Source organism: Moschus berezovskii, chromosome 1 (genome assembly GCF_049115385.1).
Source record: "Moschus berezovskii isolate FMDL1 chromosome 1, NW_MosBer_1.0, whole genome shotgun sequence".
Classification (NCBI taxonomy): Eukaryota; Metazoa; Chordata; class Mammalia; order Artiodactyla; family Moschidae; genus Moschus; species Moschus berezovskii.
In genome coordinates, this window is record NC_142460.1 from 116,341,444 (window position 1) to 116,369,402 (window position 27,959).

The 27,959-nt window shown below is 37.8% G+C and overlaps 1 protein-coding gene across 1 annotated transcript in view; it reads right to left on the bottom strand.

Moving 5' to 3' along the window:
- LOC148778830 (neuroligin-1-like) overlaps positions 1 to 27,959 on the bottom strand; it is a 268,159-nt gene that overhangs the window by 226,212 nt on the left and 13,988 nt on the right. The window contains exon 2 of the mRNA XM_088842555.1: positions 15,324 to 16,135. Within this exon, the coding sequence (XP_088698681.1) occupies positions 15,324 to 15,816 (493 nt within the window). The 5' untranslated portion in view covers positions 15,817 to 16,135. The remainder of the gene's footprint in view (positions 1 to 15,323; positions 16,136 to 27,959) is intronic.

Here is a 27,959-nt window from a genome sequence, read left to right on the forward strand (position 1 = left end):
CTAATAAAAGAAGAAAAGGGCTAAATAACCCTCTGGGTTCGTTAACATATTAATGGTGACATGACCTAACCGAATGGAAGGCTAAATCCTAAGGAAAAGGCTCCCCAGAACAGGTCCCTGGCGGAGTTATTTCATACCACATAGAAAATCCCTTAAGCAAATCCAGTTAGACCTCTCCTTATCTCATCTAGCACTCAGGCATTGCCTCTTGAATAACCTCAAATGAAATGAACCTCAAATGAAATGTCTTAATAGAAATAGTGGTAAGAAGGCCTATCATAGAAGTAGATGGTAGAACAAGAACAAAGAAAGAGAAATAATTACAAAAGAAAATATATTTGTCACAGGAGGGAACTTGGAGTTGGGTAAGAGGGAAAGGAAATTAAATTAGAAGGTGGGAAGGGAAAATGAAGCTGCTGGCCTGGAAAAGGAAAATCATTCTCCGTGCTCCTATTACACAAATGCGTTGCTGGCGTCCTGTATTAAAATATAAATTCAGTGCAGAGGCAATAAGGCTGGCAGAAACGTGCACAGGCAGAAAGCCAAGAGCCTTGGTTGTTGGCAGCCACTCGGGCCCAAGGGCCCCTGCAATGGAATCCAGGTTATATCTGTCAAAGACTGAGCCACTGAACACTGTTATTTCTTAGTTAAGGACTCTGGTGTTGGCTTTGAAATTTTCTTCATTTTGGGAGCCATAAACACATAGTGATTTCATAGCAGAGAGGAACACTATAAATTCTTACTTGCTCTGTCAGGTGAAGAATGATAACATTACTCAAAGAAATGCAGATGGTGGGAGACAAAGACTTTCTCCAACAAAGTGCACTGTTTCTCAAGGCTATTTATGTTTTGGAAGAAAGTTTATTGAATCCCTTGTGAGTACTGAGCATAGAGCAGTGAAGAAAATAAATGTTCTTCTGGGGCTGACAGTATACATGTAAGCTCATAAGTGAATAAGCTAATTTCATATAGAGATAAAAATGTAATGCAGGAGATAACCAAGGGGATGTAAGACAATAACCAGAGGAAAGGTGTGAGATGAGGTTAACTTAACAGAGTGTTCATCAAAGACTACTTTGATAAGGTGGCATTTGGCCAAGACTTTGCAAAAGAGGTAGTCATGGTACATTCAAGGTAACAGGAGTAGCAAGTACAAAGGTCCTGAGGCAGGATAGAAATTGGTGGGACAAATTGAGAGAGTAGCATTGAAACATACAGATTACCATATGTAAAATAGATAGTCAGTGGGAATTTGCTGTATGAGGGAACAGGTAGCTCAAATCTGGTGCTCTGTTACCTAGAGGGGTGTGATGGGGTGGGATGTGGGAGGGAGGTTCAAAAGGGAGGGGACATATGTATACCTATGGCTGATTCATGTTGATACATGGCAGAAACCAATACAATATTGTAAATCAATTATCCTTCAAATAAAAATAAATTAATTTTAAAAAAAGAAAGAAAAAAAAATTATATATATACTGGCTATTCCAGTAACCAAAAAGAGATCAGTAAGGCTAGAATCTAGAAAGCAAGGGTGAAAGATATGGAAGAAGACATGGACAGAGGTGGGCAGGAATCATCATGGAGGATCTCACAGACTATGGTCAGGGGTCCTACATTTATTCTAAAAGAAATAGGAAGCCCCTGAGGGGACAAGAAAGCGGCCGTAGCAACTGATTTCAGACTTTAATGATCACATTGGCCCCTCTGTGTAGAATGTATTGCAGGAGCAGAAATGGGAATAGAAAGACCCATTATAAGGCTATTGTAGTGGTTCAGGCAAGAAATTATGGAGATTCTAGATTATGGTGAGGGACGTGGAGAAGGAAGGAGGGAAAGAGTACACTGACATGGAAGGATAATGTCTGTAGTGTCCTGAGTAGGAGGAGGAAGTGATATCTTCACACATGCCTGAGGAGTCACCTCATGAGGACAGGGTTGGCTTCTATAGCTTCACAATTAGGAAACACCTCACTTACTTAAAGACTACATCTTCAAGAGCCTCAGTTATTCATAACATAAAATTTGTTTAAAAACTGTTTTAACAAATTTATTTAAATTGTTATATATTACTTGTAATAGAGACAGTCATTTCAAGACTATCTGTTTTTATCTCAGGAACAAGTTTATTTTTCCTTTTTCTTAACTGTGATTGTTTCGTTTCCCAACCCATGACAGATCAGCTTCAGTATCCCGGAAGCTGGCGGGTAGTGTTTCTAAAGCCTGGTAAAGTGATAGAAATAACAAAAGACAATTGCTATTAGGGCAAAGAAGGTGCAGACACAGATACTTATATTTACATATCCACATCCACAAATAAACAAGCAAACAAACATTTGAAATAAGTATGCAGAAATATTTTAATCTGGAATTACTCAGCAAAATGGTCCCACAGGCCACAGTCACCTTTGAAGGCATGCAGGGACAACCATATTCTTATCTGGGTGCTCATATCAAGGACAACTTTTTATCACAAGACATCTCTAAACCATGGACACCTCTTCCACGTGTTCCCATAACGCTTCTTGCTTCCCTTCCTCAGGAGGCTTACTACCTTGTTTTCTCTTTCTCTATTTGCTACCCCGACAAGATAGGGAATGCTTTGAGGAGAGCTCTTTAATGCCCCTTTCATCCCAGATGGCTTAGCAGGTAAAGAATCCACCTGCCAATGCAGGAAATGTAGGAAACACTGGTTTGGTCCCTGGGTTGGGAAGATCGGCAGAATAGGAAATGGCAACCCACTCCAGTACTCTTGCCTGGAAAATTCCATGGACAGAGGAGCCTGGAGGGCTACAGTCCATGGGATCACAAAGAGTCAGACACAACTGAGCACACATGCATGCACCTTTGTTATCTCCTAGGCCTATGAGAGTAGACGCTCAACGACAGTGTGGAAAGAACCACAGAGCAGCAGCTGTTAATTTACCTCTAGGAGAGACAGCCTGCAGCCCAGAAACTCAGCAGCTGTTCTATCAGTAGCCAAAGCATTCCCAAGCGTTAGAGATTTGTATAGGTACAGCATAGGCTGTTTATTTATTTATTTATTTTAACAGATGGACAGAAAGTTTTAAACCACTGCTTGCTGGCAGAGCAACAAAGGTGGGCTTAGGCAACAGGGCTGATATAATTATAGTGTTGGTTATACCTGATGTGTTTTATTCTGATGTGCATATTTTGTGTTCCATACACATTTAAAGATTTAATTAAATGTTTTATTATAGGGAACACAGTGCCAAATATCAGCATCATTACCTTTTTTATTTTTTTCCACGGGAACAACCGTTCCCTGATTTGGTTTTGAGATTTCAGTAAAGATCAGGCTTATATTTACTTGATCGTATTGACATGGTCACTAACAAAAATGTCCTGTTTCTTATTACTTGCCAGCTGCCATGGCCGTTTAAGCTCCCTGAGGGCAAAGGATGTGTCCTGCCATACTGAACCTCCAGTGGAGTTCGGGACATGAGTGCTTTGTCCACGGTGGGATCAGACAGAGAGAGAGGGGACAGCCATGAAGGAAATCTGATGCAGGGTCTTCTGGATGTACCCTGCAAAGCAGGTCTTCTGGATGTACAGAGCAAAGCAGGATCAACACCAAAGAGATAATAAATTAATATATAGAGAAAGATAGATAGATACATAGATGGACAGGGTAAAGCACTGTTTTGATAGTCAAAGATTCCATTAATGACAATCTGAGGCCTCAGGAAACATTCAACAAGGTTTTACATGTGTGTACAAATGCATACATATGTGTGTATGTGTGTGGACAGCACAGATGACCAAAAATCTTCATAAAACCGTGAAAAAAAATCTCATCCTTGTTCTTTTGGAGTGAGTTGTAATACAAAATATTTTCAATGGTCATTACAGAAAAAATTCCTCTTCTGAATCCAAATTTATAAATATTTCAGTTCTCATTGAAATAGTTAATTACCTAAATAAATGACTCCCAGAATTTTTTAAGCAACAGAATCCCTCCCTCCTCTCGAAAGAAATCTTGGAACTGTAGGTAGTCTCTCCCTGTATGTGTAAGGAATGAAAGTCGAGCTGTGCTGGTGCCATGAATGTGAAGGAGCATGGCAGTATGTGATGGTGGGGACTTGGGTGTGGGTCAAGAGAGGCGCTGGCAGGCTAGTTGGCTGCCTAGCTCAGAGGCAGCTCAGAATCCTCAGGAACTGCCTAATTTATAAATTACTGCGCCCAAAGGACCTATCAATTCTCTCTGGTTAAAGCTTTGAGCTGCAAACTGAGGCCTCACCTGTTCACTACCTGAAAGGATGGTGAGCTTGAAGAGGATGCTGAGTGGGAACTCAGCAGGAATGCAGAGTGATCACTAGCTACAGGCATTCCTCTTTCCACAGACTCCCTTCACTGGGGACATATCTATACCTGAGAGACCCAGGAATCGAAGTCAGGAGTATAAATATCATTAATAAGTTTATCTAGGGCTCCCTCTTCCTTTCCTAGCAGCAGCAATACCTACAGTTGCTTCATATCAACTATAAGGGTTGATATTTGTCCCGTGTCATTACTGTGCTATACAGACTTATCCCTCTGTCCTCTGTCTTTCCACTTGGAGAAGCTGGAAAGAAGATTCTAGAAGAGGAGCCCAGAAGTTTTTTGGGAAAACAGAATGTGAGCCAAAGAGAAGAGAGGAAAGATGCTTTTGTATCACTTTTTGAAATTGTTTATAACTGATTCTTATGAAAAATTTCACGTGTCAATGAAACTTATGGGCTATAATTAAATTGCTCTAATGCTATCATCACATAGATATCAGATGCATAGGATTAAAGATATCAGATGCATAGGATTAAAGTAAAAAAAGAAATAACTTTTTAATTAAAAATTATTTTACAAAAAACTTGGTCCAATTTCCTAAATACGATAAATGAAACAGTATTGAAAATCAATGCTACCGGAATTTTAATTTGTAAGATCCTAACCTTAACTAAAACTATGTTTGCATGTGAGCAACCATCTGGATAAGACGCTTAAAATTCAAGGAATTTTTTTTTAAAAATCTGAATCATTTGTCTATACAAAGTCAAACACTTAAACACTTAAAAGTATCCAAATTAACAGACTTAAATTGAAGAAAGTAGGGAAAACCACTAGACCATTCAGATATGACCTCAATCAAATCCCTTATGATTATACAGTGAAGTGAGAAATAGATTTAAGGGATTAGATCTGATAGATAGAGTGCCTGATGAACTCTGGATGGAGGTTCGTGACATTGTACAGGAGACAGGGACCAAGACCATCCCCATGGAAAAGAAATGCAAAAAAGCAAAATGGCTGTCTGAAGAGGCCTTACAAATAGCTGTGAAAAGAAGAGAAGCGAAAAGCAAATGAGAAAAGGAAAGATACAAGCATCTGAATGCAGAGTTCCAAAGAATAGCAAGGAGAGATAAGAAAGCTTTCCTCAGCGATCAATACAAAGAAATAGAGGAAAACAACAGAATAGGAAAAACAAGAGATCTCTTCAAGAAAATTAGAGATTCCAAGGGAACATTTCATGCAAAGATGGGCTCGATAAAGGACAGAAATGGTATGGCCCTAAGAGAAGCAGAAGATATTAAGAAGAGATGGCAAGAATACATAGAAGAATTGTACAAAAAAGATCTTCACGACCAAGATAGTCACGATTATGTGATCACTGACCTAGAGCCAGACATCTTGGAATGTGAAGTCAAGTGGGCCTTAGAAAGCATCACTACGAACAAAGCTAGTGGAGGTGATGGAATTCCAGTTGAGCTATTTCAAATCTTGAAAGATGATGCTGTGAAAGTGCTGCACTCAATATGCCATCAAATTTGGAAAACTCAGCAGTGGTCACAGGACTGGAAAAGGTCAGTCTTCATTCCAATCCCAAAGAAAGGCAATGCCAAAGAATGCTGAAACTACCACACAATTGCACTCATCTCACATGCTAGTAAAGTCATGCTCAAAATTCTCCAAGCCAGGCTTCAGCTATATGTGAACCATGAACTCCCAGATGTTCAAGCAGGTTTTAGAAAAGGCAGAGGCACCAGGGATCAAATTGCCAACATCTGCTGGATCATGGAGAAAGCAAGAGAGTTCCAGAAAAACATCTATTTCTGCTTCATTGACTATGTCAAAGCCTTTGACCGTGTGGATCACAATAAACTGTGGAACATTCTGAAAGAGATGGGAATACCAGACCACCTGACCTGCCTCTTGAGAAATCTGTATGCAGGTCAGGAAGCAACAGTCAGAACTGTACCTGGAACAACAGACTGGTTCCAAATAGGAAAAGGAGTACGTCAAGGTTGTATATTGTCACCCTGCTTATTTAACATCTATGCAGAGTACATCATGAGGAACGCTGGGCTGGAAGAAGCACGAGCTGGAAACAAGATTGCTGGGAGAAATATCAATAACCTCAGATATGCAAATAACACTACCCTTATGGCAGAAAGTGAAGAGGAACTCAAAAGCCTCTTGATGAAAGTGAAAGAGGAGAGTGAAAAAGTTGGCTTGAAGCTCAACATTCAGAAAATGAAGATCATGGCATCTGGTCCCATCACTTCATGGGAAATAGATGGAAAAACAGTGGAAACTGTGTCAGACTTTATTTTTGGGGGCTCCAAAATCACCGCAGATGCTGATTGCAGCCATGAAATTAAAAGACGCTTACTCCTTGGAAGGAAAGTTATGACCAACCTAGATAGTATATTAAAAAGCAGAGACATTACTTTGCCAACCAAGGTCTGTCTAGTCAAGGCTATGGTTTTTCCCGTGGTTATGTATGGATGTGAGAGTTGGACTGTGAAGTAAGCTGATTGCAGAAGAATTGATGCTTTTGAACTGTGGTGTTGGAAAAGACTCTTGAGACACCCTTTGACTTCAAGGATATCCAATCAGTCCATTCTAAAGGAGATCACTCCTGGGTGTTCATTGGAAGGACTGATGTTGAAGCTGAAACTCCAATACTTTGGCCATCTCATGAGAAGAGCTGACTCATTGGAAAAGACTCTGATGCTGGGAGGGATTGGGGGCAGGAGGAGAAGGGGACGACAGAGAGTGAGATGGCTGGATGGCATCACCGACTCGAGGGACATGAGTTTGAGTGAACTCTGGTAGTTGGTGATAGATAGGGAGGCCTGGCGTGCTGTGATTCATGGTGTCACAAAGAGTCGGACACAACTGAGCACCCGAACTAAACTGAAGCCATAGAAAATGAAACCTTGCCATTTGAGACATGGATGGGCTTTATGCTAAGTGAAATAAGTCAGTGAAAGACAAACACTCACCTATAAATGTGGAATTAAAAAATCAAACAAGCAAAACAGTAAAAAGTAAAATTACAGATAGAGCAAAGGCTGGGGTGAGGCACTGATGAAATGGGTGAAGGTGGGAGTCAAAGGTTCAAGCTTCCAGTTGCAAAATAAGTCACTGGGATGTTAGGGACGGCAAGGTGACTATAGATGATAATACTGTATTATATGTTTGAAAGTTGCTAAGAGTAAATCATAAAACTTATCATCATAAGAAAAAAAAATGTTTGTAACTATGTATGGGGATGGCTGCTAACTAGACTTTACTATGTTGATTATTTTCCAGTATATACAAATAGCAAACCATAATGCTATGCACCTGAAGCTATTATAACGTTGCATGTCAACCATGCTTCAGTAGAGAAAGGGAGAATACCAGGTGAAGATATAGGGAGAAGATAGCCATCTATAAGCCAGGGGAAGAGACCCAGAACAGCATCTTCCACACAGCCCTCAGAAAGAACCAACCATGCCAATGTCTTGATCTCAGATTTCCAGGCTTTAAAACTGTGAGACCAAAATTTTCTAATCTGTAAATCATGCAGTGTGTGGTGTTTTGTTTCAGAAACCCTAGCAAAGAAATGACCTTATCTGGAAATAGGGTTTAAAAAATATAATTAGGATGAAGTCACACTGGATTGGGCTGGGTCGTAAATCTTATGATTGGTGTCCTTATGAGAAGACCATGTGAAAACACAGAGACACTGGGAGACATCCAGAGAAGACCACCTAACAACAGAAGTAGCGACTGGAGCAATACAACTGCAAGCCAAAGAACACCAATGACTTTTGGCCACCAACAGAAGCTAAGAGAGAGGCAGGAAGATTCATTTCCAGAGCTTCCAGAAGTAACCAAATCGGCCAACTCCTTGATTTTGGACTTCTCAACTCCTTAACAGTGAGAGAATAATCTCAGTTGTTTAAAGCCACACAGTTTATGCAATTTGTTATAGCAGCCCTAGGAATCTAACATCAGGAGTGTTACATAAAGTATTCTGTCCACTTACAAAAGACTATGTGAAGATTTATGACTGGAAATTTTGCTTCCACATCTAGTCCAGAATTTTAAATTATCAAATCCAGAAGGAGATATGCGATTGTTACTAAGAAATGTATGACCGGTGTGATTTCTGAAGCTGGTAATTTCCTAAACTACTTAGCATGTACTGAGTTGGTCAAAAAGTTCATTCAGGTTTACCCATAAAATTGTGCAGAATAACCCATACAAATTTTTTCACCAACCCAATACCACCATGGAAGGAAAAAGAAGAGGAGGAGAAACATGAAAGGTGAAAAGATTATCAACAAAATCTATAATGGAAAGTAAAATTAAAGCAAAGATTACATCATAACTATGAAGCTAGTAGTATGTTCTATTTGTGAAATCAATATATTAAAACATGTATTATTATACTGGGTAAGAGAAAGGGAAGCCTTTTCTACAGAGGGTTTATTTCCTGGCATAGCTCTTTTTGCTGGTGGCATATCATATGTTTTCAATTTCAATCCAATTTTCTGTAAGAAAAAAAGGTATTTATTCTCCAGAAAATTTGAATTGGTCAACTATAATAGTCTTTTAATCATCAGCTTCAGTAGATTCTCTGCCTGTCAATAAACAATGGGACAACTGATGCTGTTCTTTTACAACCCTTTTAGATCTACTTCATTTCAGAGTTTTGGCTTAAAATGTTTAGCTTTCAGAAGTCTTAAGCACAAGTGTCCAAGGTACTAATTCAAATATGAAGCCATATCTCTGGTTTAATCTTGTTTCCCATTCATCTTCAAGTCCCCAACAATCCAGATGCTATACTTATTCCAATATGCAGTGATTTTTCTACTACCAAACTGGCCATTAATTTCATTTACCATTTGATATGGGATCCAGATAAATGGGATTGTTGTTGCTGCTGTTGTATTGTTTTGTTTTATTCCCTCTGTTCTAAAGTTACCTCCTGAAAGGAAATACAGTTGACCAGATAACAGATTATATATCATTGGGCAGGATACTTAACTTTCTTGGTCCTCCATTTCTGCATTTATAAAGTGGGAATAAGAATCTCATAGGATTGTTGTAACATTAACTAATAAGGCCAATGTCTAGAGTATATAAACAGCACAACAATGTTAATTCTATCTCCACTTGCCTTAATGTTATGCATTGAATAATTAAAACAGGATCAATAAGAACAGAATCATACCATGACTTCTGCCCATGTACTCATACCCATGGACTCCACCTAGCTACAGGCTAATTTAAATTATCTACACATGCTTTTTTTAATCCAAAACCTCCAACTGTGTACTGGAACCCATCTTTTTCTAAAGATATTATTCTAGAAGTCTATCATCCTTTTCCTATATTTTTAATTGTTCCCTTCCAACTATACACAAATATTTCTCTATTTCTTCCATCTTAACCTACAACAAAAAAACAACCTCTATGGTCCCTAATACACCCATTTTTCTGCTCACTTTTATAGCAAAACTTCTTAAAATTATTATTTATGCTTAGTGATTTCAGATCTTCACCCATTCTCTCTTTGACCCACTCCAGTCTGCCAGAACCACATAACCTCACAAAAGTTGATTTGGTAGCATTAATCACTCCTGTCTATTTTGATGCATTTTCTTTACTTAGCTTCGAGGACAACAAAAATATCATCTTCTCATCTCATATGTAATACTTTCTTAGTCTCTATAGTCTTTCCTTCTCTTCTTCCAGACCTCTTCATGTTGGAATGGCCCATGGATGAATCTTTGGTACCATTTTCTTTCCTCTATTTTCATTCAATTCATGTTATTCTCAGTCTCACAACTTCAAAATTTTACCTTTTATATTACAATTCAGTTCAGTGCAGTCAGTCATGTCTGATTCTTTGCAACCCTATGGACTGCAGCATGCTAGGCTTCCCTGTCCATCACCAACTCACAGAGCTCGCTCAAACTCCAGTCCATCGACTCGGTGATGCCATCCAACCATCTCATCCTCTGTTGTCCCCTTCTCCTCCCACCTTTAATCTTTCCCAGCATCAGGGTCTTTTCCAATGAGTCAGTTCTTCACATCAGGTGGCCAAAGTATAAGACTCCCAAATTTGTATCTCCATATATATCTCTCTACTGAATGTCAAACTGGTCTCTTAAAATCTATACGTGGATGTCTAAGAGTCACTTCAAATGGAACGTGTTCAAAAGTAAACATCATCCTTCTATGGTGCCCCCCAAAAAACTATTCTGCGTTGCTTTTTTTTCCATCTTAATTGATGGCAAATCTATTCTTCTAGGTATTCAGATAAAAATCTAGGAATCTTCTCTGACCATTTTCTTTCACAAACCATAACCAAATGATTAAGAAATATATCTGTACTGTATTAAGACTTTCACTTCTATTGTTACTTGTCTGGTCTGTGACTGGATCGGGCTGATGTCTGATCCAAACTACAACAGCCTCTTATTTGCTCTCCCAGTTTCTCCATACCTTTCTACAATCTACTCTCAATATGTCAGCCAGCACGACCTCTTTAATATACAGTCATGTATTAGTCAATATCTGAAGCCAATTTAAAGTCAGTCAATACAAAGGCCTCTTTAATATAAAGATCACTGCTGCTCTCACTCTGTTCTCTCTCCAGATCTGCCATACTCCCAGTTGTCCCTTAAACACAGGAGGCAGAATCTAATCCGAATGCCTTTGTGCTTGCCCTTTGCTGTGTTCTTTCCAAAGATACTTATTTCTTTTCCTTCAGGTCTTTGCCCCAAAGAGGACAATACTATTATTTTCATGTTCCACAAGACACTTAAGCCTCCATACTCTGTTAATTTCTCATCTTTTGAAACCCTTTAAATTTAGTCATTTATTGTGTTTATAATCTAGAGTGTGTCCCATACACTAAGATATAAGCTCCAAGAGGGAAAAGATGTTTTTGTTTTTTATATTTTATTGATGTATTTTGGGGGCCTACAGTGGTAATCTAACCAGCAGAGTAAGGACTCAATAAACATTTGTTAAGTAAATAAACAAATTAGATAAAATTAGATAAGCATGAAGAAAGAATATTCTGGAATATAATTCCCCTTTAAAATCCTAAACACACTGACAGCAACAATAGTCACTTTTATACATATATCATTAGGGAAATATCAGTTTCTATGTTCAATAAACCACCAAATAAACCTGAACTTTATGGAAAAGGCTCTTGAATGAATTGAATAGTATCTCAGGTAAAGACTACTGAAGATAGTATGCAAAAGTGAAATATTTATGAAAATCAGGAATAAAATTCTCAAGGAGTCAAGAACTGTACCACAGCCATATACATAGATTCCAGTTTTCTATACAATAAAACTGGGGTAAAAAACTTGTGCAGAAATGAAAACTGATTCTGCATTCACCTCACAAGAGCTGTGCAAATAACCATCGAAGTACTGGAGAAATACAAAGCTAAACATCTCTAGGGTATCCGTAAGCCAACTGATTTCCAGTGGATTCTCTGGGTCCCTTGTTCTTCCTTCTCATGTTTACTGCCTAATATTTGACCACATTCCTCTCACAAGACAGCAAACTAGAGAAAGCAAAAATGAAACATAAGCAAATTAAAGCTACTCCTGATTGCAGTCAAGAGGACTATGCCGGAATCTTTGGACAGAGAGAAAACATGTGTACTATTTAAAAGTATTCACAGAACCTACTTTCATATTTCTAAAGTAAGGGCAGTCGTATACGTTCTTCATAAAGTTTTGGTGATAAATTGTCAGTCCTCTATGTCCAAATTCGAATTTATATCACATATTGTCTGCCCATGTGGCCAAGGGTTGGCAGTCAGCTCATTTTAAGCATTAATCCTTTCTTTCAATTTTGCAAGGATAAAACCCTGAAGAAATATCTAGAGAGTAATTAACATATGGCTAAAACTATCATGGGAAATTTAAAAAGATGGATTAAAGGGTACAACTGGGACCTGTTGTAAATGAGAGGAAGCCGATTGGTAAAAACATAGTTTTTTCTTCACTTGTACACGAAAAAAATCCTATAAAGACTTTATTTAAAAATCACAGCAAGGCATCTCTTAGAGAAAGATTTCTTCCTCTCATTCAGATTAAAAGTGTAGAAAATGTTTGTCCTTTGTAAACTCACTTGAATGTAAATTCTATAGGAAGAGAGAACTTTGTTTCATTCGTTACTGACAGTGCCTATAATAGGCAATTAAGGAATATTTTTGAATGAATACAGCATGCACAGATTGACACAAGGGTAGGAGTCCATCTGCCTCTGCAGATGACCATACACAATTTAAAAAAAAGAGATGAATAATAAGCCAGAATTTTATTGGTACCTAGATAAAATGCAACACAACTACTCCTATACTTCCTACATCATCCTTTATAAACTTCCAGAATTTTGTTGAAGAACTCAGAGTCTATTTGCAATATATATATTAGTATATGCATACACATGAAATGATTAATATTTTTCAACCAGGAAAACATGATTTCTGGAAGTGACCAAAATAGACACTTCATGATAAAAAAAAAAGAAAGAAAAAGAAAAGGTGAAAGTTTGGGGGAAAAATTCAACTCCTCTATGTAAAAGACTAGCTCTAAAATTTATTTCTTTTTTTAAAAAACTATTATCTATAAAAAAATTACATTAAAATTTTTGTTATTTAGATTCTAGGATAATATACAAGTAGCAAATAAGTAAGCATAACTTATTTATTAATAATATAGTAAATACCAAAGTAAACCAATTTTTTAGAATTCTTAATATAGAAGCACAATAGATGTGGACTATAAACCACACAGACTGATGTAGGTATCTATAGATCTTGTCCTCAGGCTAATTATAAATTTAGTTCAAAGTTTGCCAAAGTAAACAGCATTGCCTACATACTTCTTTGCCAACTGTCTCATAAGGCAGATGTAACCAATGATCTAAAGGACAATGAAAAATAATTTTTTGACAAATCCGTTTTCTTCTGAAGTTGTATGAGAAGAAAGGTCACTTTCTCACTAGCTTACCTTTTGATGTCCTTATCATTTTTTTGATTGTACACATTTTTATGTATTATGCTCTATTTATGCATTCTTCAGTAGCATCTTTATTTATGACTTTGTGAATCAACATCTTTGTGATAGGAGGCGAAAGTCACTTAGCTAATTACACATGCTTGATAAGCTGCATAATAATAACCACTGCAGTATTGTACATTAGTTGAAAGCATGTAAATTACTGCAGTTATTCTCATTTGGGAAAAAACAAGAGACTTTTTTTTTTAGTTATTTAAAACATCTTTGTTGCCTCCATATCCACCTTCTTAAGTATACTATTCTTTCAGCCCAAATCATGACATTAATAATAAAATGAAGGTTAAATCCAATTCTATGAGTCTAACCAAGAAATAAGAACAAAAACAAAATTCCAATTAATGAAAATACTTCTGATATGCAATTGAGGACTTGGTTATATGAAGCTTCTTCCAGATAATGCAACTGCAGTAAAAACGAACAGTTTAGACACTCCCCACCCCACACGGATGTTGTAATGAAATCTGACTTGGTCCAGCCAGGAGATTAGAAGTGCATACAGAGAGAGAATGTACGGCACTAGAATATTAATATGACTTCTGTATGAAGATTGAAAATTCGGCAAAGTTATAATAAGGTCAAAATAACACTTAGATAATTTACTGCCAGAGAAAATCATACTCTCCTATGAGTGATTTACTGGATGTTATATAAAAACGGAGTGTGGACAAGCTACATTCAGATGCAAGCTTGCAGCTGTCAGTGTCTACATTTGCTCAATCTGGCTAGAGGATGATTTGAAGGTTGATTTAATTGTAGCTTCTGAATCATGTTCTTCCCTATGTTTTAAATTGTTTAACATAAATATAAAATGTTAAAGCAATTTTAAGACTGTAAATATTTAGTATAAAAAGCTGCAAATCCCTTTTTTTTTTTTTTTTTCTCTGGAGGAGTGACTGAAAATAGGAAGACTGTCTAGGAAAATATACCGTTACTTAATAATGGTGATTGCCCACTAGTTACAGCAAATTACCTTTATATGAGAAAGTTCATAGGGTCTTCAGAGAGAACTAAGGATAAACGAACAAAAACTAGGTTTTTGTGACCTGTTTCCTATAAAAGAAACAGGAATCTAGTATCTGTTAAAAAAAAAAAAAAAAAGGTTCAGAGATCAAAGTTGACCAGCTGGGAAGGCAACATCTTTGGTTACCCTGCCGGCAATGTAATTACCTAAGTATCTTCTCTATACCCAAACTCAAAGCAGAGATTCAAATCCTCCCCACGCTACCAGCACCAACACAAGACTCCACCAAGGAGCTTGTCAGCATCTAGTCAGCTAGAGCTCTCCTCAACCATCTTTCTCTTCTTTGACAGGCTTCATTAAATTCCAAGTGTCACCTAGCCATTCACTTCCAGCATCAGCAAATCATCTTTAGGGAGAATATCTTGTTCCTCCTCTGCAAGCTGTTTCCCCCATTTTTTATTTCCACTTTTATACATACCTCCTTTTCTACATATTTTCTTGCCGGGTTTTCTGGCACATTCCTTGGATATTCTTTTTACTGAAAAATGAATAGAAGACTAGAAAATAACATGGCGCTCCATCACAGACCGCCGGAACATGCAACACCACTATCTAACTTAATATGCTCCTGCATTTACTGAGTGCGAGAGATCCCCAACTTCGCTGAGTCTGCACATGCAATGGAGAAATGTTGATGCATCTTCTCAGAAGTCATTCGGTAAGAAATGGAAATTAGGAACCCATTTCTACCTAAATATACGTGCTGCAGAGGAAAGAAAAGGAGTAGGCACAGGGAAAAATAAGAACAGATACACTAACACACATAAACAGAGCAGCATGCACGCATGTAAAATATGTCTACATGCCAACAGGAAAAGCCATGCACGCTATCAGTACATATGAATTAATATCACTGGAATAAAAAAGAGAAATATAAATATATCTCCCTGTTTTTCCTGTAGTAAACTCACCATCCTCAGTTGGGACGTATATGTTTAAATACAGGCAATCTTCACTCTGGTCTTGTACATACGATGAAACCACATCCAAGTTATTAGTAAACCACACAGGAAGCATGACTTCTGGCAATCTGCCATCAATGATATTCTGGGGACAGACAGGAGCAAACTGAGTAGCGTTCCTGATGTCTGACCAAGGAGATGGTGGTTCCGGAGGCTGAAAACGATGTTCCCCTGTTGGCGGGGCTGCATAAGGAACGCCAAGAAACTGAATAACAGGACCCAAAATTTCATTATTGAGTTCTTTCTTGATCCCTCTTATTTTGCCGAAGTTGGTAGTCACCAGCGGGTCTGCATCATCCAATTTTTGTGAGAGCACATGCGCAGCGTGAAGCAAACAGCTTAACACACACAGAGTCAATGAGGCACCCAACCCCCTGTGTAACAAGCAGGCCATGACCGCTCTCCAAACATAATCTGGCCACGTGCATCTGGGCACTGCCATGGTCCCACATTAGTTGTGTAGTTGTCTGGTTACAGTGAGTCCAGGGTATTTGTATCCACTTGAGAAAAACTGTATATTGGTAGACTACACCTCTGATTTCTTAAAGGCGAGTTTGTCAAGAAAAGCTCAGACAGCTCTTCATGCAGCTATTATCTCCATTGATTTCACATGTATTGAAGTAGCATCTTCAATCATCATTATTTATGAGACCATATCCTACTGACTATTCTGTTTTCCATAGTAGCAATGTGGTAAGAGTGGCCATTGACTGTACATTTCCCGCTTACAAATCAAATCCAGTTAGCTGCAGGTCTATATCCTAGAGAAAATGAAAATAAATAATTAGTACAAACAAGCTAAATAGACAGTGATAACTAGATGTTTTACAAGCTACAGAAATACATTAATAGTGGCTGGAGTCAGGTGAGTTAAATGCTACCACAGGAAAATTATGGTTTGATGTAAGATGACAGGTAAAATAACCGAGTATTAGAATATTGAGAAACTTGCCTCCTGACTTTATACACATTTAACAGAAAGCAGTTCTTGTCAAAATACACAGTGTCAGGAGCATTTCACAATACAGTTTTTTTTTAAATACTGAAGGCTTATGTTAAATTTTTCCTTTATTGAAGATCTTCAATCATTTTATGGAACCACAGTATTAATCATCAAATATACTAAAAATTAGAACTAGAACTCAATAGCAGAAAACGTTTTTTAAAAAATATTGGTAGGGAATTAGTAGAATATAAACAAACTTTGTAACAATGACTGTGTTTATTAAACAAACAAACAAAGTATGGGCCCAAATCCACGTTATACAGATAAGACAAAAGTAATGTTAGAAAAGAAAACCAATGCCAGCTCAACTATAATCATTTAAGTGCAACTAATTCTGAAAGAGATGGGAATACCAGACCACCTGACCTGCCTCCTGAGAAATCTGTATGCAGGTCAGGAAGCTACAGTTAGAACTGGACATGGAACAACAGACTGGTTCCAAATAGGAAAAGGAGTACATCAAGGCTGTATAGTGTCACCCTGCTTATTTAACTAATATGCAGAGTACATCACGAGAAACGCTGGGCTGGAGGAAGCACAAGCTGGAATCAAGATTGCTGGGAGAAATATCAATATCCTCAGATATGCAGATGACACCAACCTTATGGCAGAAAGTGAAGAAGAACTAAAGAGTCTCTTGATGAAAGTGAAAGAGGAGAGCTTAAAGCTCTTAAAGCTTAAGCTTAAAGCTCAACATTCAGAAAACTAAGATCATGGCATCCAGTCCCATCACTTCATGGCAAACAGACGGGGAAACAAGGAAAACAGTGGAAACAGTGGTTGACTTTATTTTGGGGGGCTCCAAAATCACTGCAGATGGTGACTGCAGCCAGGAAATTAAAAGACGCTTACTCCTTGAAGGAAAGTTATGACCAACCTAGACAGCATATTAAAAAGCAGAGACATTACTTTGCCAACAAAGGTCAAGGCTATGGTTTTTCCAGTGGTCATGTATGGATGTGAGAGTTGGACTATAAAGAAAGTTGAGCGCTGAAGAATTGATGCTTTTGAACTGTGGTGTTGGAGAAGACTCTTGAGAGTCCCTTGGACTGAAAGAAGATCCAACCAGTCCATCCTAAAGGAGATCAATCCTGGGTGTTCATTGGAAGGACTGATGTTGAAGCTGAAACTCCAATACTTTGACCACCTGATGCAAAGAGCTGATTCACTGGAAAAGACCCTGATGCAGGGAAAGATTGAGGGCAGGAGGAGAAGGGGACGGCAGAGGATGAGACTGTTGGATAGCATCACCGACTCGATGGACATGGGCTTGGGTGGACTCCAGGAGTTGGTGATGGACAGGGAGGCCTGGGTGCTGCAGTTCATGGGGTCACAAAGGGTCGGATATGACTGAGCAACTGAACTGAACTGAACCTTATAAGGTCAGTCTCCTTGCTATTTCTCAAAAGTATACACAAAGTCATTGGCTACAGTTCCTTCACCTTCAATTAAGATTAAAGAATTTAAAACACAAATTTCATCACTTTCATCAAGAGACTCCAGTTCTTCTTCACTTTAGACACAACTTAGAAAAGAGACAGAAGTTGGCATCATCATTTTGCAGATTTTTTAACCATCTAGTTATATATTTTAGGGCTTCCCTGGTGGCTCAGTAGTCAAGAACCCACCTGCCAATGCAGGAGACATAAACTATATATTTCAGATATCAGTAAATTTGCAACAAGAAAACGAATTTTTGAGTCAAAGTCAATATATTTTAAATTAGAAATGTTCTTACTATCTGACAGAGATCAAAGGAACAATACAAAAAAGAATGTGGTAGTTTAAAAGAACAACCATACCTAATCATAACATCCTACATATTGACACTAATCAAACATCTCACACTGTTTACCCAGTTCAACTTAAGACACATCAGAATAAAATGTAACATTCAGTGCCATGCACTTCACAGTGTACCTTATGTTAACTGCAAAATATCAAACAACTGGGCAAATTTGTCTTTTCTTGCTCAAGCAACTTTTTAGAGTGTTTAGTTTGAAAACAATGGTGTTGATTTGTATTATAGATGGTTCTATCCTGTCATTTTATGGGAAAATTCCTGAAGAAGTGCTGGTCTGGCAGTGAGTCTGCCCTGACTCTGTGTTATTGAAAAGGAGATTGTGAAAACTATATAGGGCAGCAGGAGATTTGATTCAAGCCTGGTGTTCCTTTAGCTCTGAACAATTCATCACAGATGGCAATAAGGAGATAAATGTCTTTCTTCAAGAATATCTCAGTCTGTGTTAATTCGCATACCTTTGCTGCGAAAGCATATTAACATACAAAAGTCAGGCTTGACCACCCCATTTCTGTGCCAGAACTCCAGCATCTGTTGAAGATTTAGCTACAGAAACTCATTTCTGTTGAGTATGTAATGCTCATTCTTGCACAGAATTGTGGTGGGCCGCAATTAGGTCTTTTCTGATCACATTTTGGTCTTAAACCTAACTAGGTCTTTCCTGGTCACATTTTGGTGTTAAAATGCAGCATTTCTGAAACCCAAAGTAGAGAACCTGTGGTGAGGATTTAAAAGTCTTCAACACCATATTTTATACAGCCTAATCTTCAATAGTGATTTTCAAATATTCTTTACACACTTACACACTCATCAATAATAAAAAAGTACTTGTTTGGTTCCTAACAAAATAACTCTCATTTTCATGCTCACAAATCCTTAACTGTGTTAAAAATAAAAGGGCTGCTGTTTCCCACTAATGTGCTACTTTAACACAAATTGTCGAGGATGAGAATTTTGCATGCCATGGTGTTTTCAAATTCTAACATCTAAAAACATCCCATTATACATGGGCTGACCTATACAGAGAATTATAGTATGGACCCTAAATAGTTTTCAGAGGTCACTGTTATAATAACAGTTGCCCAAGTGCAATGTACAAATATGACTAGTTAAATAACTGAAAATTTAAACGTGTGTGTGTGTGTTAGTTGCTCACTCATGTCCAACTCTTTGCGACCACATAGACTGTGTAGCCCACCAGGCTCCTCTGTCCATGGGATTCTCCAGGCAAGAATACTGAAGTGGGTAGCCATTCCCTTCTCCAGGGAATCTTCCTGACCCAGGGATAGAACCCGGGTCTCCTTTACTGCCTGAGCCACCAGAGAAGCTGTGTGTGTGGGGGCGGGGAAGGGGTGTGGGTGTGTGCGTGAACACCAAAATACAGACCCTCAAATTTGTTGTTAGGAAATTTTTCCTATTTATTGCTGTTTCCGTGGTATATGCCAAACCCTTAGCTTTTAAACCTTTATACTTCATTTACAACAACCCTATAAACTGGGTTCAACAGTTATTCCCTTTTTACTCACAAGGTATTGAGACTTAAAGAGGTTAAGTGCCTTGGCCCTGGCTCTCAGGTAATCAATAGCATATCCAGGAGCCCACTGGCATCTAATTTAAAGGCCATCCTCTTGATCATTATACTAGATACAGTCTCTAACTTCACAATTAACACTTTTTAAAAAATTGATCCTAGTGCCTTTAAAATTGAATTGTAAAAGTGTTTTATGTTCCTTCAGAAGATAGACTCCAAGTAAATTCTCTGACAATTTCATAGAAACAGAAATTTAAATGCTTACCCTGTTCTTATTGGAACTTTGGATTTTGTTACCTTTTTAAATGACTTTTTAAAAAATTATTTAATCAGAGGATAATCACTTTACAGTATTGTGATGATTTTTGCCATTCATCAACATGAATCAGTCACAAGCAGACATGTGTTCCTCCCATCCTGAACCCCCTCCCACTTTCCTCCTCACCCTGTCCCTCTGGGTTGTCCCAGAGCACTAGCTTTAGGTGCCCTGGTTCGTGCATTCACTTGTACTGGCCATCTATTTTACATATGGTAGTGTACATGCTTCAGTGCTAGTCTCTCAAATCGCCCCACCCCTGCCTTCTCCCACCAAGTCCAAAAATCTGTTCTTCACATGTCTGTCTCCTTGCTGCTCTGCATGAAGTATCGTTATTGTCATCTTTCTAAATTCCATATATATGAGCTAATACACAGTATTTTTCTTTCTCTTTCTGACTTACTTCACTCTGTATAATATGCTCCAGTTTCATCCACCTCATTAGAACTGATTCAAATGTTTTCCTTTTTACAACTAATACTACATTGTGTATATGAACCACAACTTCCTTATCCATTCATCTGCCAATGGACCTCTAAGTTGCTTCCATTGTAAATATTGTAAACAGCTATTGTAAATAGCACTTCAATGAACATTGGGGTAGATGTGTCTCTTTCAATTCTGGTTTCCTCATGATGTATGCCCAGTAGTGGGACTACTGGGTCATATGGCAGTTCTATTCCCAGTTTTTTAAGTTCTCTTCCCAGTTTGTTCTCCATAGTGGCTGGACAGGTTTGCAAGATTTTGTTACCTTTTTTTCACCTTTTTTAACCTTACATTGAATGGATGTTCATATGCATTTATACAAGATCATTTTAAAATAATGATGAGTAACCAAAAAAAGCCCAACTTTATAATAGTACAAACGTCCATTAATGGATATTGACAGATGAACTATGATATATTCACAAATTAAAATTCTACACTTCAGTGAAAATAAAGAACATAGACCTAATATCAACATGAATAAATCTTAAAATTTTGAACAAAGATTAGATACAATAAAATGTTATTAAATAAAGCTTAAAATATGTGAAACAAAACTATACATTATTCACAGATGGATGAATATGTAATAACACATGATTTATTATCCATGGGTAAGAAGAAAAGGATATGAAATTAGTTCTAGCAATTAATTAATGCTATTGAGAGGCTGCTGGACCCTGGAGACTGCGGTGGGCTGCTGATCCCGGGCTTGGGGCTGCCTACCTCAGCGGCCCCGGAGTTGAAGTCCGAGAAGTGGGAGCTGCAAGCTCGCTCCCCGCAGGTGTGGACGCTCCTGTCACCCCAGACAGTTGCGTGAGGACGTCTGGAAACAAGAGGCTGAGAAGGAACTAAGGAAACATGGTGGGGAGAAAAAACATTGCCAAATTTGTAATAAAATGCTGAACCTTGGAGATTTATATTTGTGGTAAAATCATAATGTACTTTATGACTCCACAGAAATTTACAATGACTGTTGAAACTGTGGAGAAATATAAGAAGCATCCTGATTTGGATGACATATTGATGCTCTAGGGGTCTACAAGAAATACAGTACTAATCCTGAGAACACCAGAGAACTCCTGACTCCAGGGAACATTAATCGATAGGAGCTCATCAAACGTCTCCATACCTACACTAAAACCAAGCACCACCCAAGGGTCAACAAATTCCAGAGCAAGACATACCATGCAAATTCTCCAGCAACACAGGAAAATAGCCCTGAGCTTCAATATACAGGCTGCCCAAAGTCACTCCAAACCCACTGACATCTCATAACTCATTACTGGACACTTCATTGCACTCCAGAGAGAAGAAATCCAGCTCCACCCACCAGAACACCGACACAAGCTTCCCTAACCAGGGAATCTTGACAAGTCACCCATCCAAACCCACACACAGCGAGGAAACTACATAATAAAGAGAACTCCACAAACTGCCAGAAAAGGGATAGGCCACCCCAAGCAAAGCAATATAAGCAAGATGAAGAGGCAGATAAATACCCAGCAAGTAAAGGAACAAGATAAATGCCCACCAACACAAACAAAAGAGGAAGATTTAGGGAATCTACCTGGTAAAGAATTTTGAATTTTGATGGTGAAAATGATTCAAAATCTTGAAAGCAAAATGGAGTTACAGATAAATAACCTGGAGAAAAGGATTGAGAAGATGGAAGAAAGGTTTAATAAGGACTTAGAGGAAATAAAAGAGTCAATATACAATGAATAATGCAATAGATGAGATCAGAAACAATCTGGAGGGAACAAACAGTAGAATAACAGAGGCAGAAGACAGGATAAGCAAGCTAGAAGATAGAATTGTAGAAATAAATGAAACAGAGAGGAAAAAAGAAAAACGAATTAAAAGAAATGAGGAAACTATTAGAGACCTCTGCGACAATGTTAAACGCTCCAACATTCGAATCATAGGAGTCCCAGAAGAAGAAGACAAAAAAAAAAAAAAAGACCATGAGAGAATACTTGAGGAGATAATAGTTGAAAACTTCCCTAAAATGGGGAAAGAAATAATCACCCAAGTCCAAGAAACCCAGAGAGTCCCCAACAGGATAAACCCAAGGCGAAATACTCCAAGACACATATTAATCAAATTAACAAAGATCAAACACAAAGAACAAATATTAAAAGCAGCAAGGGAAAAGCAGCAAATGACACACAAGGGGATTCCCATAAGGATAACAGCTGATCTTTCAACAGAAACTCTTCAGGCCAGGAGGGAATGGCAAGACATACTTAAAGTGATGAAAGAAAATAACCTACAGCCCAGATTACTGAACCCAGCAAGGATCTCATTCAAATATGAAGGAGAAATCAAAAGCTTTACAAACAAGCAAAAGCTGAGAGAATTCAGCATCACCAAACCAGCTCTTCAACAAATGCTAAAGGATCTTCTTTAGACAGGAAACACAGATAGGGTGTATAAACTCGAACCCAAAGCAATAAAGAAAATGGCAACGGGATCATATTTATCAATAATTGCCTTAAACGTAAATGGGTTGAATGCCCCAACCAAAAGACAAAGGCTGGCTGAATGGATACAAAAACAAGAACCCCATATATGTTGTCTACAAGAGACCCACCTCAAAACGAGGGACACATACAGACTGAAAGTGAAGGGCTGGAAAAAGATATTCCACACAAACAGAGACCAAAAGAAAGCAGGGGTAGCAATACTCACATCAGATAAAATAGACTTTAAAACAAAGGCTGTGAAAAGAGACAAAGAAGGAAACTACATAATGATCAAAGGATCGATCCAAGAAGAAGATATAAAAATTGTAAATATTTACGCACCCAACATAGGAGCACTGCAATATGTAAGACAATTACTAACAAGTATGAAAGGGGAAATTAACAATAATGCAATAATAGTGGGAGATTTTAATACCCCACTTACATCTATGGATAGATCAACTAAACAGAAAATTAACAAGGAAGCACAAACTTTAAATGAAACAATAGACCAGTTAGACCTAATAGATATCTATAGGACATTTCACCCCAAAACAATGAATTTCACCTTTTTCTCAAGTGCACACGGAACCTTTTCCAGGATAGATCATTCCAAGCATCTTTTCTGACCACAATGCAGTAAGATTAGATCTCAATTATGGGAGAAAAACCATTAAAAATGCCAACATATGGAGGCTGAACAACACGCTGCTAAATAATGAACAAATCATAGAAGAAATCAAAAGAGAAATCAAAATATGCATAGAAATGAATGAAAATGAAAACACAACAACCCAAAACCTCTGGGACACTGTAAAAGCAGTGCTAAGGGGCAAGTTCATAGCAATACAGGCACACCTCAAGAAACAAGAAAAAAGTCAACTAAATAACCTAACCCGACATCTAAAGCAACTAAAAAAGGAAGAAATGAACAACCCCAGGGTTAGAAGAAGGAAAGAAATCGTAAAAATTAGGGCAGAGATAAATGCAAAAGAAACAAAAGAGACCATAGCAAAAATCAACAAAGCCAAAAGCTGGTTCTTTGAGAAGGTAAATAAAATTGACAAACCACTAGCCAGACACATCAAGAAACAAAGGGAGAAGAATCAAATCAATAAAATTAGAAATGAAAATGGAGAGATCACAACCGACAACACAGAAATACAAAGGATTATTAGAGAATACTATCAGCAATTATATGATAATAAAATGAATAACCTGGAAGAAATGGACAAATTCCTAGAAAAGTACAACTTTCCAAAACTGAACCAGGAAGAAATAGAAAATCTGAACAGACCCATCACAAGCACGGAACTAGAGGCTGTAATCAGAAATATTCCAGCAAACAAAAGCCCAGGTCCAGAAGGCTTCACAGCTGAATTCTACCAAAAATTTAGAGAAGAGCTAACACCTATTCTACTCAAATTCTTCCAGAAAATTGCTGAGGAAGGGAAACTCCCAAACTCATTCTATGAGGCCACCATTACCCTAAACCCAAAACCTGGTAAAGATCCTACAAAAAAAGAAAACTACAGGCCAATATCACTGATGAACATAGATGCAAAAATCCTTAACAAAATTCTAGCAATCAGAATCCAACAGCATATTAAGAAGATCATACATCATGACCAAGTGGGCTTTATCCCAGGAATGCAAGAATTCTTCAATATCCGCAAATCAATCAACGTAATACACCACATTAACAAACTGAAACATAAAAATCATATAATTATCTCAATAGATGCAGAGAAAGCCTTCGACAAAATTCAACATCCATTTATGATAAAAACCCTCCAGAAAGTGGGAATAGAAGGGACATATCTCAACATAATAAAAGCTATATATGACAAACCCACAGCAAACATTATCCTCAATGGTGAAAAACTGAAAGCATTTCCCCTAAAGTCAGGAACAAGAAAAGGGTACCCACTCTCACCACTACTATTCAACATAGTGCTGGAAGTTTTGGCTACAGCAATCAGAGCAGAAAAAGACATAAAAGGAATCCAAATTGGAAAAGAAGAAGTAAAACTTTCACTGTTTGCTGATGACATGATCCTCTACACAGAAAACCCTAAAGACTCTAACAGAAAACTACTAGAGCTAATCAATGAATACAGTAAAGTTGCAGGATATAAAATCAACACACAGAAATCACTTGCATTCCTATACACTAATAATGAGAAAATAGAAAGAGAAATTAAGGAAACTATTCCATTCACTATTACAACAAAAAGAATTAAATACTTAGGAATATATCTACCTAAGGAAACAAAAGACTTGTACATAGAAAACTATAAAACACTAGTGAAAGTAATCAAAGAGGTCACTAATAGATGGAGAAATATACTGTGTTCGTGGATTGGAAGAATAAATATTGTAAAAATGAGTATACTACCCAAAGTAATTTATACATTCAATGCAATCCCTATCAAGCTACCAAAGATATTTTTCACAGAACTAAAACAAATAATCTCACAATTTGTATGGAAATACAAAAAACCTCAAATAGCCAAAGTAATCTTGAGGAAGAAAAATGAAACTGGGGGAATCAACCTGCCGGACTTCTGGCTCTACTACAAAGCCACAGTCATCAAGACAGTATGGTACTGGCATAAAGACAGAAATATAGATCAATGGAACAAAATAGAAAGCCCAGAGATAAAGCCACGCACCTATGGACACCTTATCTTTGACAAAGGAGGCAAGAATATAAAATGGAGAAAAGACAGTCTCTTTAACAAGTGGTGCTGGGAAAACTGGTCAGCCACTCATAAAAGAATGAAACTAGAACACTTCCTAACACCATACACCAAAATAAACTCAAAATGGATTAGAGAGCTAAATGTAAGACCAGAAACTATAAAATTCCAAGAGGAGAACGTAGGCAAAACACTCTCCGACATAAATCACAGCAGGATCCTCCAAGACCCACCTCCCAGAATATTGGAAATAAAGGCAAAAATCAACAAATGGGACCTAATTAAAATCAAAAGCTTCTGCACAGCAAAGGAAACTATAAGCAAGGTGAAAAGACAGCCTTCAGAATGGGAGAAAATAATAGCAAATGAAGCAACTGACAAAGGATTAATCTCCAAAATATACAAGCAGCTCCTGCAGCTCAATTCCAGAAAAATAAATGACCCAATCAAAAAATGGGCCAAAGAACTAAACAGACATTTCTCCAAAGAAGACATAAAGATGGCTAACAAACACATGAAAAAATGCTCAACATCCCTCATAATCAGAGAAATGCAAATCAAAACCACAATGAGATACCATTTCACACCAGTCAGAATGGCTGCTATCCAAAAGTCTCCATGCAATAAATGCTGGAGAGGGTGTGGAGAGAAGGGAACCCTCGTACACTGTTGGTGGGAATGCAAACTAGTACAGCCACTATGGAGAACAGTGTGGAGATTCCTTAAAAAACTGGAAATAGAACTGCATATGATCCAGCAATCGCACTCCTGGGCATACACACCGAGGACACCAGAATGGAAAGAGTCACATGTACTCCAATATTCACTGCAGCATTGTTTATAATAGCCAGGACATGGAAGCAGACGAATGGATAAGAAAGCTTTGGTACATATACACAATGGAGTATTACTCAGCCATTAAAAAGAATGCATTTGAATCAGTTCTAATGAGGTGGATGAAACTAGAGCCTATTATACAGAGTGAAGTAAGCCAGAAAGAAAAACACCAATACAATATACTAAAGCATATAGAATTTAGAAAGATGCAAATGAGAACCCTGTATACGAGACAGCAAGAAACACAGATGTATAGAACAGTCTTTGGGACTCTATGGGAGAGGGTGAGGGTGGGATGGTTTGGGAGAATGGCATTGAAACATGTATATTATCATATGTCAAACGAATCGCCAGTTCAGGGTCGATGCATGTTACAGGATGCTTGGGGCTGGTATGCGGGGATGACCCAGAGGGAGGATAAGGGGAGGAGAGAGGTGGGAGGGGGATTCGGGAGGGGGAACTCATGTACACCCGGGGCGGATTCCTGTCAATGTATGGCAAAACCAACCAATATAATATTGCAAAATAATTAGCCTCCAATAAAAATTTTTTAAAAATTAATGCTATTAATTGATTAATTGGAACTATGAATGATAACCTGTGATGGGGCCTTAAAAGACCACAGTTAACTACAGCAAGTTCTAAAAATCTAAGATTTTATCGTGTTGGGTGACGTGTATATACACACATGTGAATACATACGTGTGTGCACACACACCTTCGTTGAGGAATTCTCTGCATTTTTCTGCATGTTTGAAGTATTTCATAATAAATATTGATTTTACGTTAAAATAATGAGGTCAGAAAATCCTTATTCAGCAGTCCAAGCAAGGAGACGAACTTATCAATCCACACCGGACTAGCTTTCCTCTGAGTTTTTAGTAGGTGAGGATAACTAGCTCACAGATTCCTCCGTTATTCCTCTTTGGGTTAAGGCATGTGCAATTCCAAAGGGACTACAAAAATAAAACAAAATAAAATAACAAAAATAACAAAACAAAATAAATAACATTAAAAAAAACATCAAAAATGGGAATATATTATCTCCTGCATTAATTTATCACAACACCTGGTCCATTAACTAGTTTGTTCCTGAGTGACCCCGATCAGAGATGATGCTAGAAAGAATACAGAGAAATTTCTAGGACACCAAATATTCACAGTGGGTGGACACATTCATCCAATTCTTTCTTTACTCGACAAACATTTATTGGGTATCTATGTTACATATGCTGTTGTGCTAAATCTTACAAGAATTTAAAGATAAGAACAGCCTACTAATTGTTTCCAAGTAGCTACAATATTGAAAAGAAATGTCACATTAAAAATGGCTCTACTGCAGGTTGTAATGTGACATGTGTTCAGTAAACATATGATTACAGGGAGTTGGAACCCAGGAAGGTGTCTCCAACTTCTAACTTTACGTAGCCTATTATGT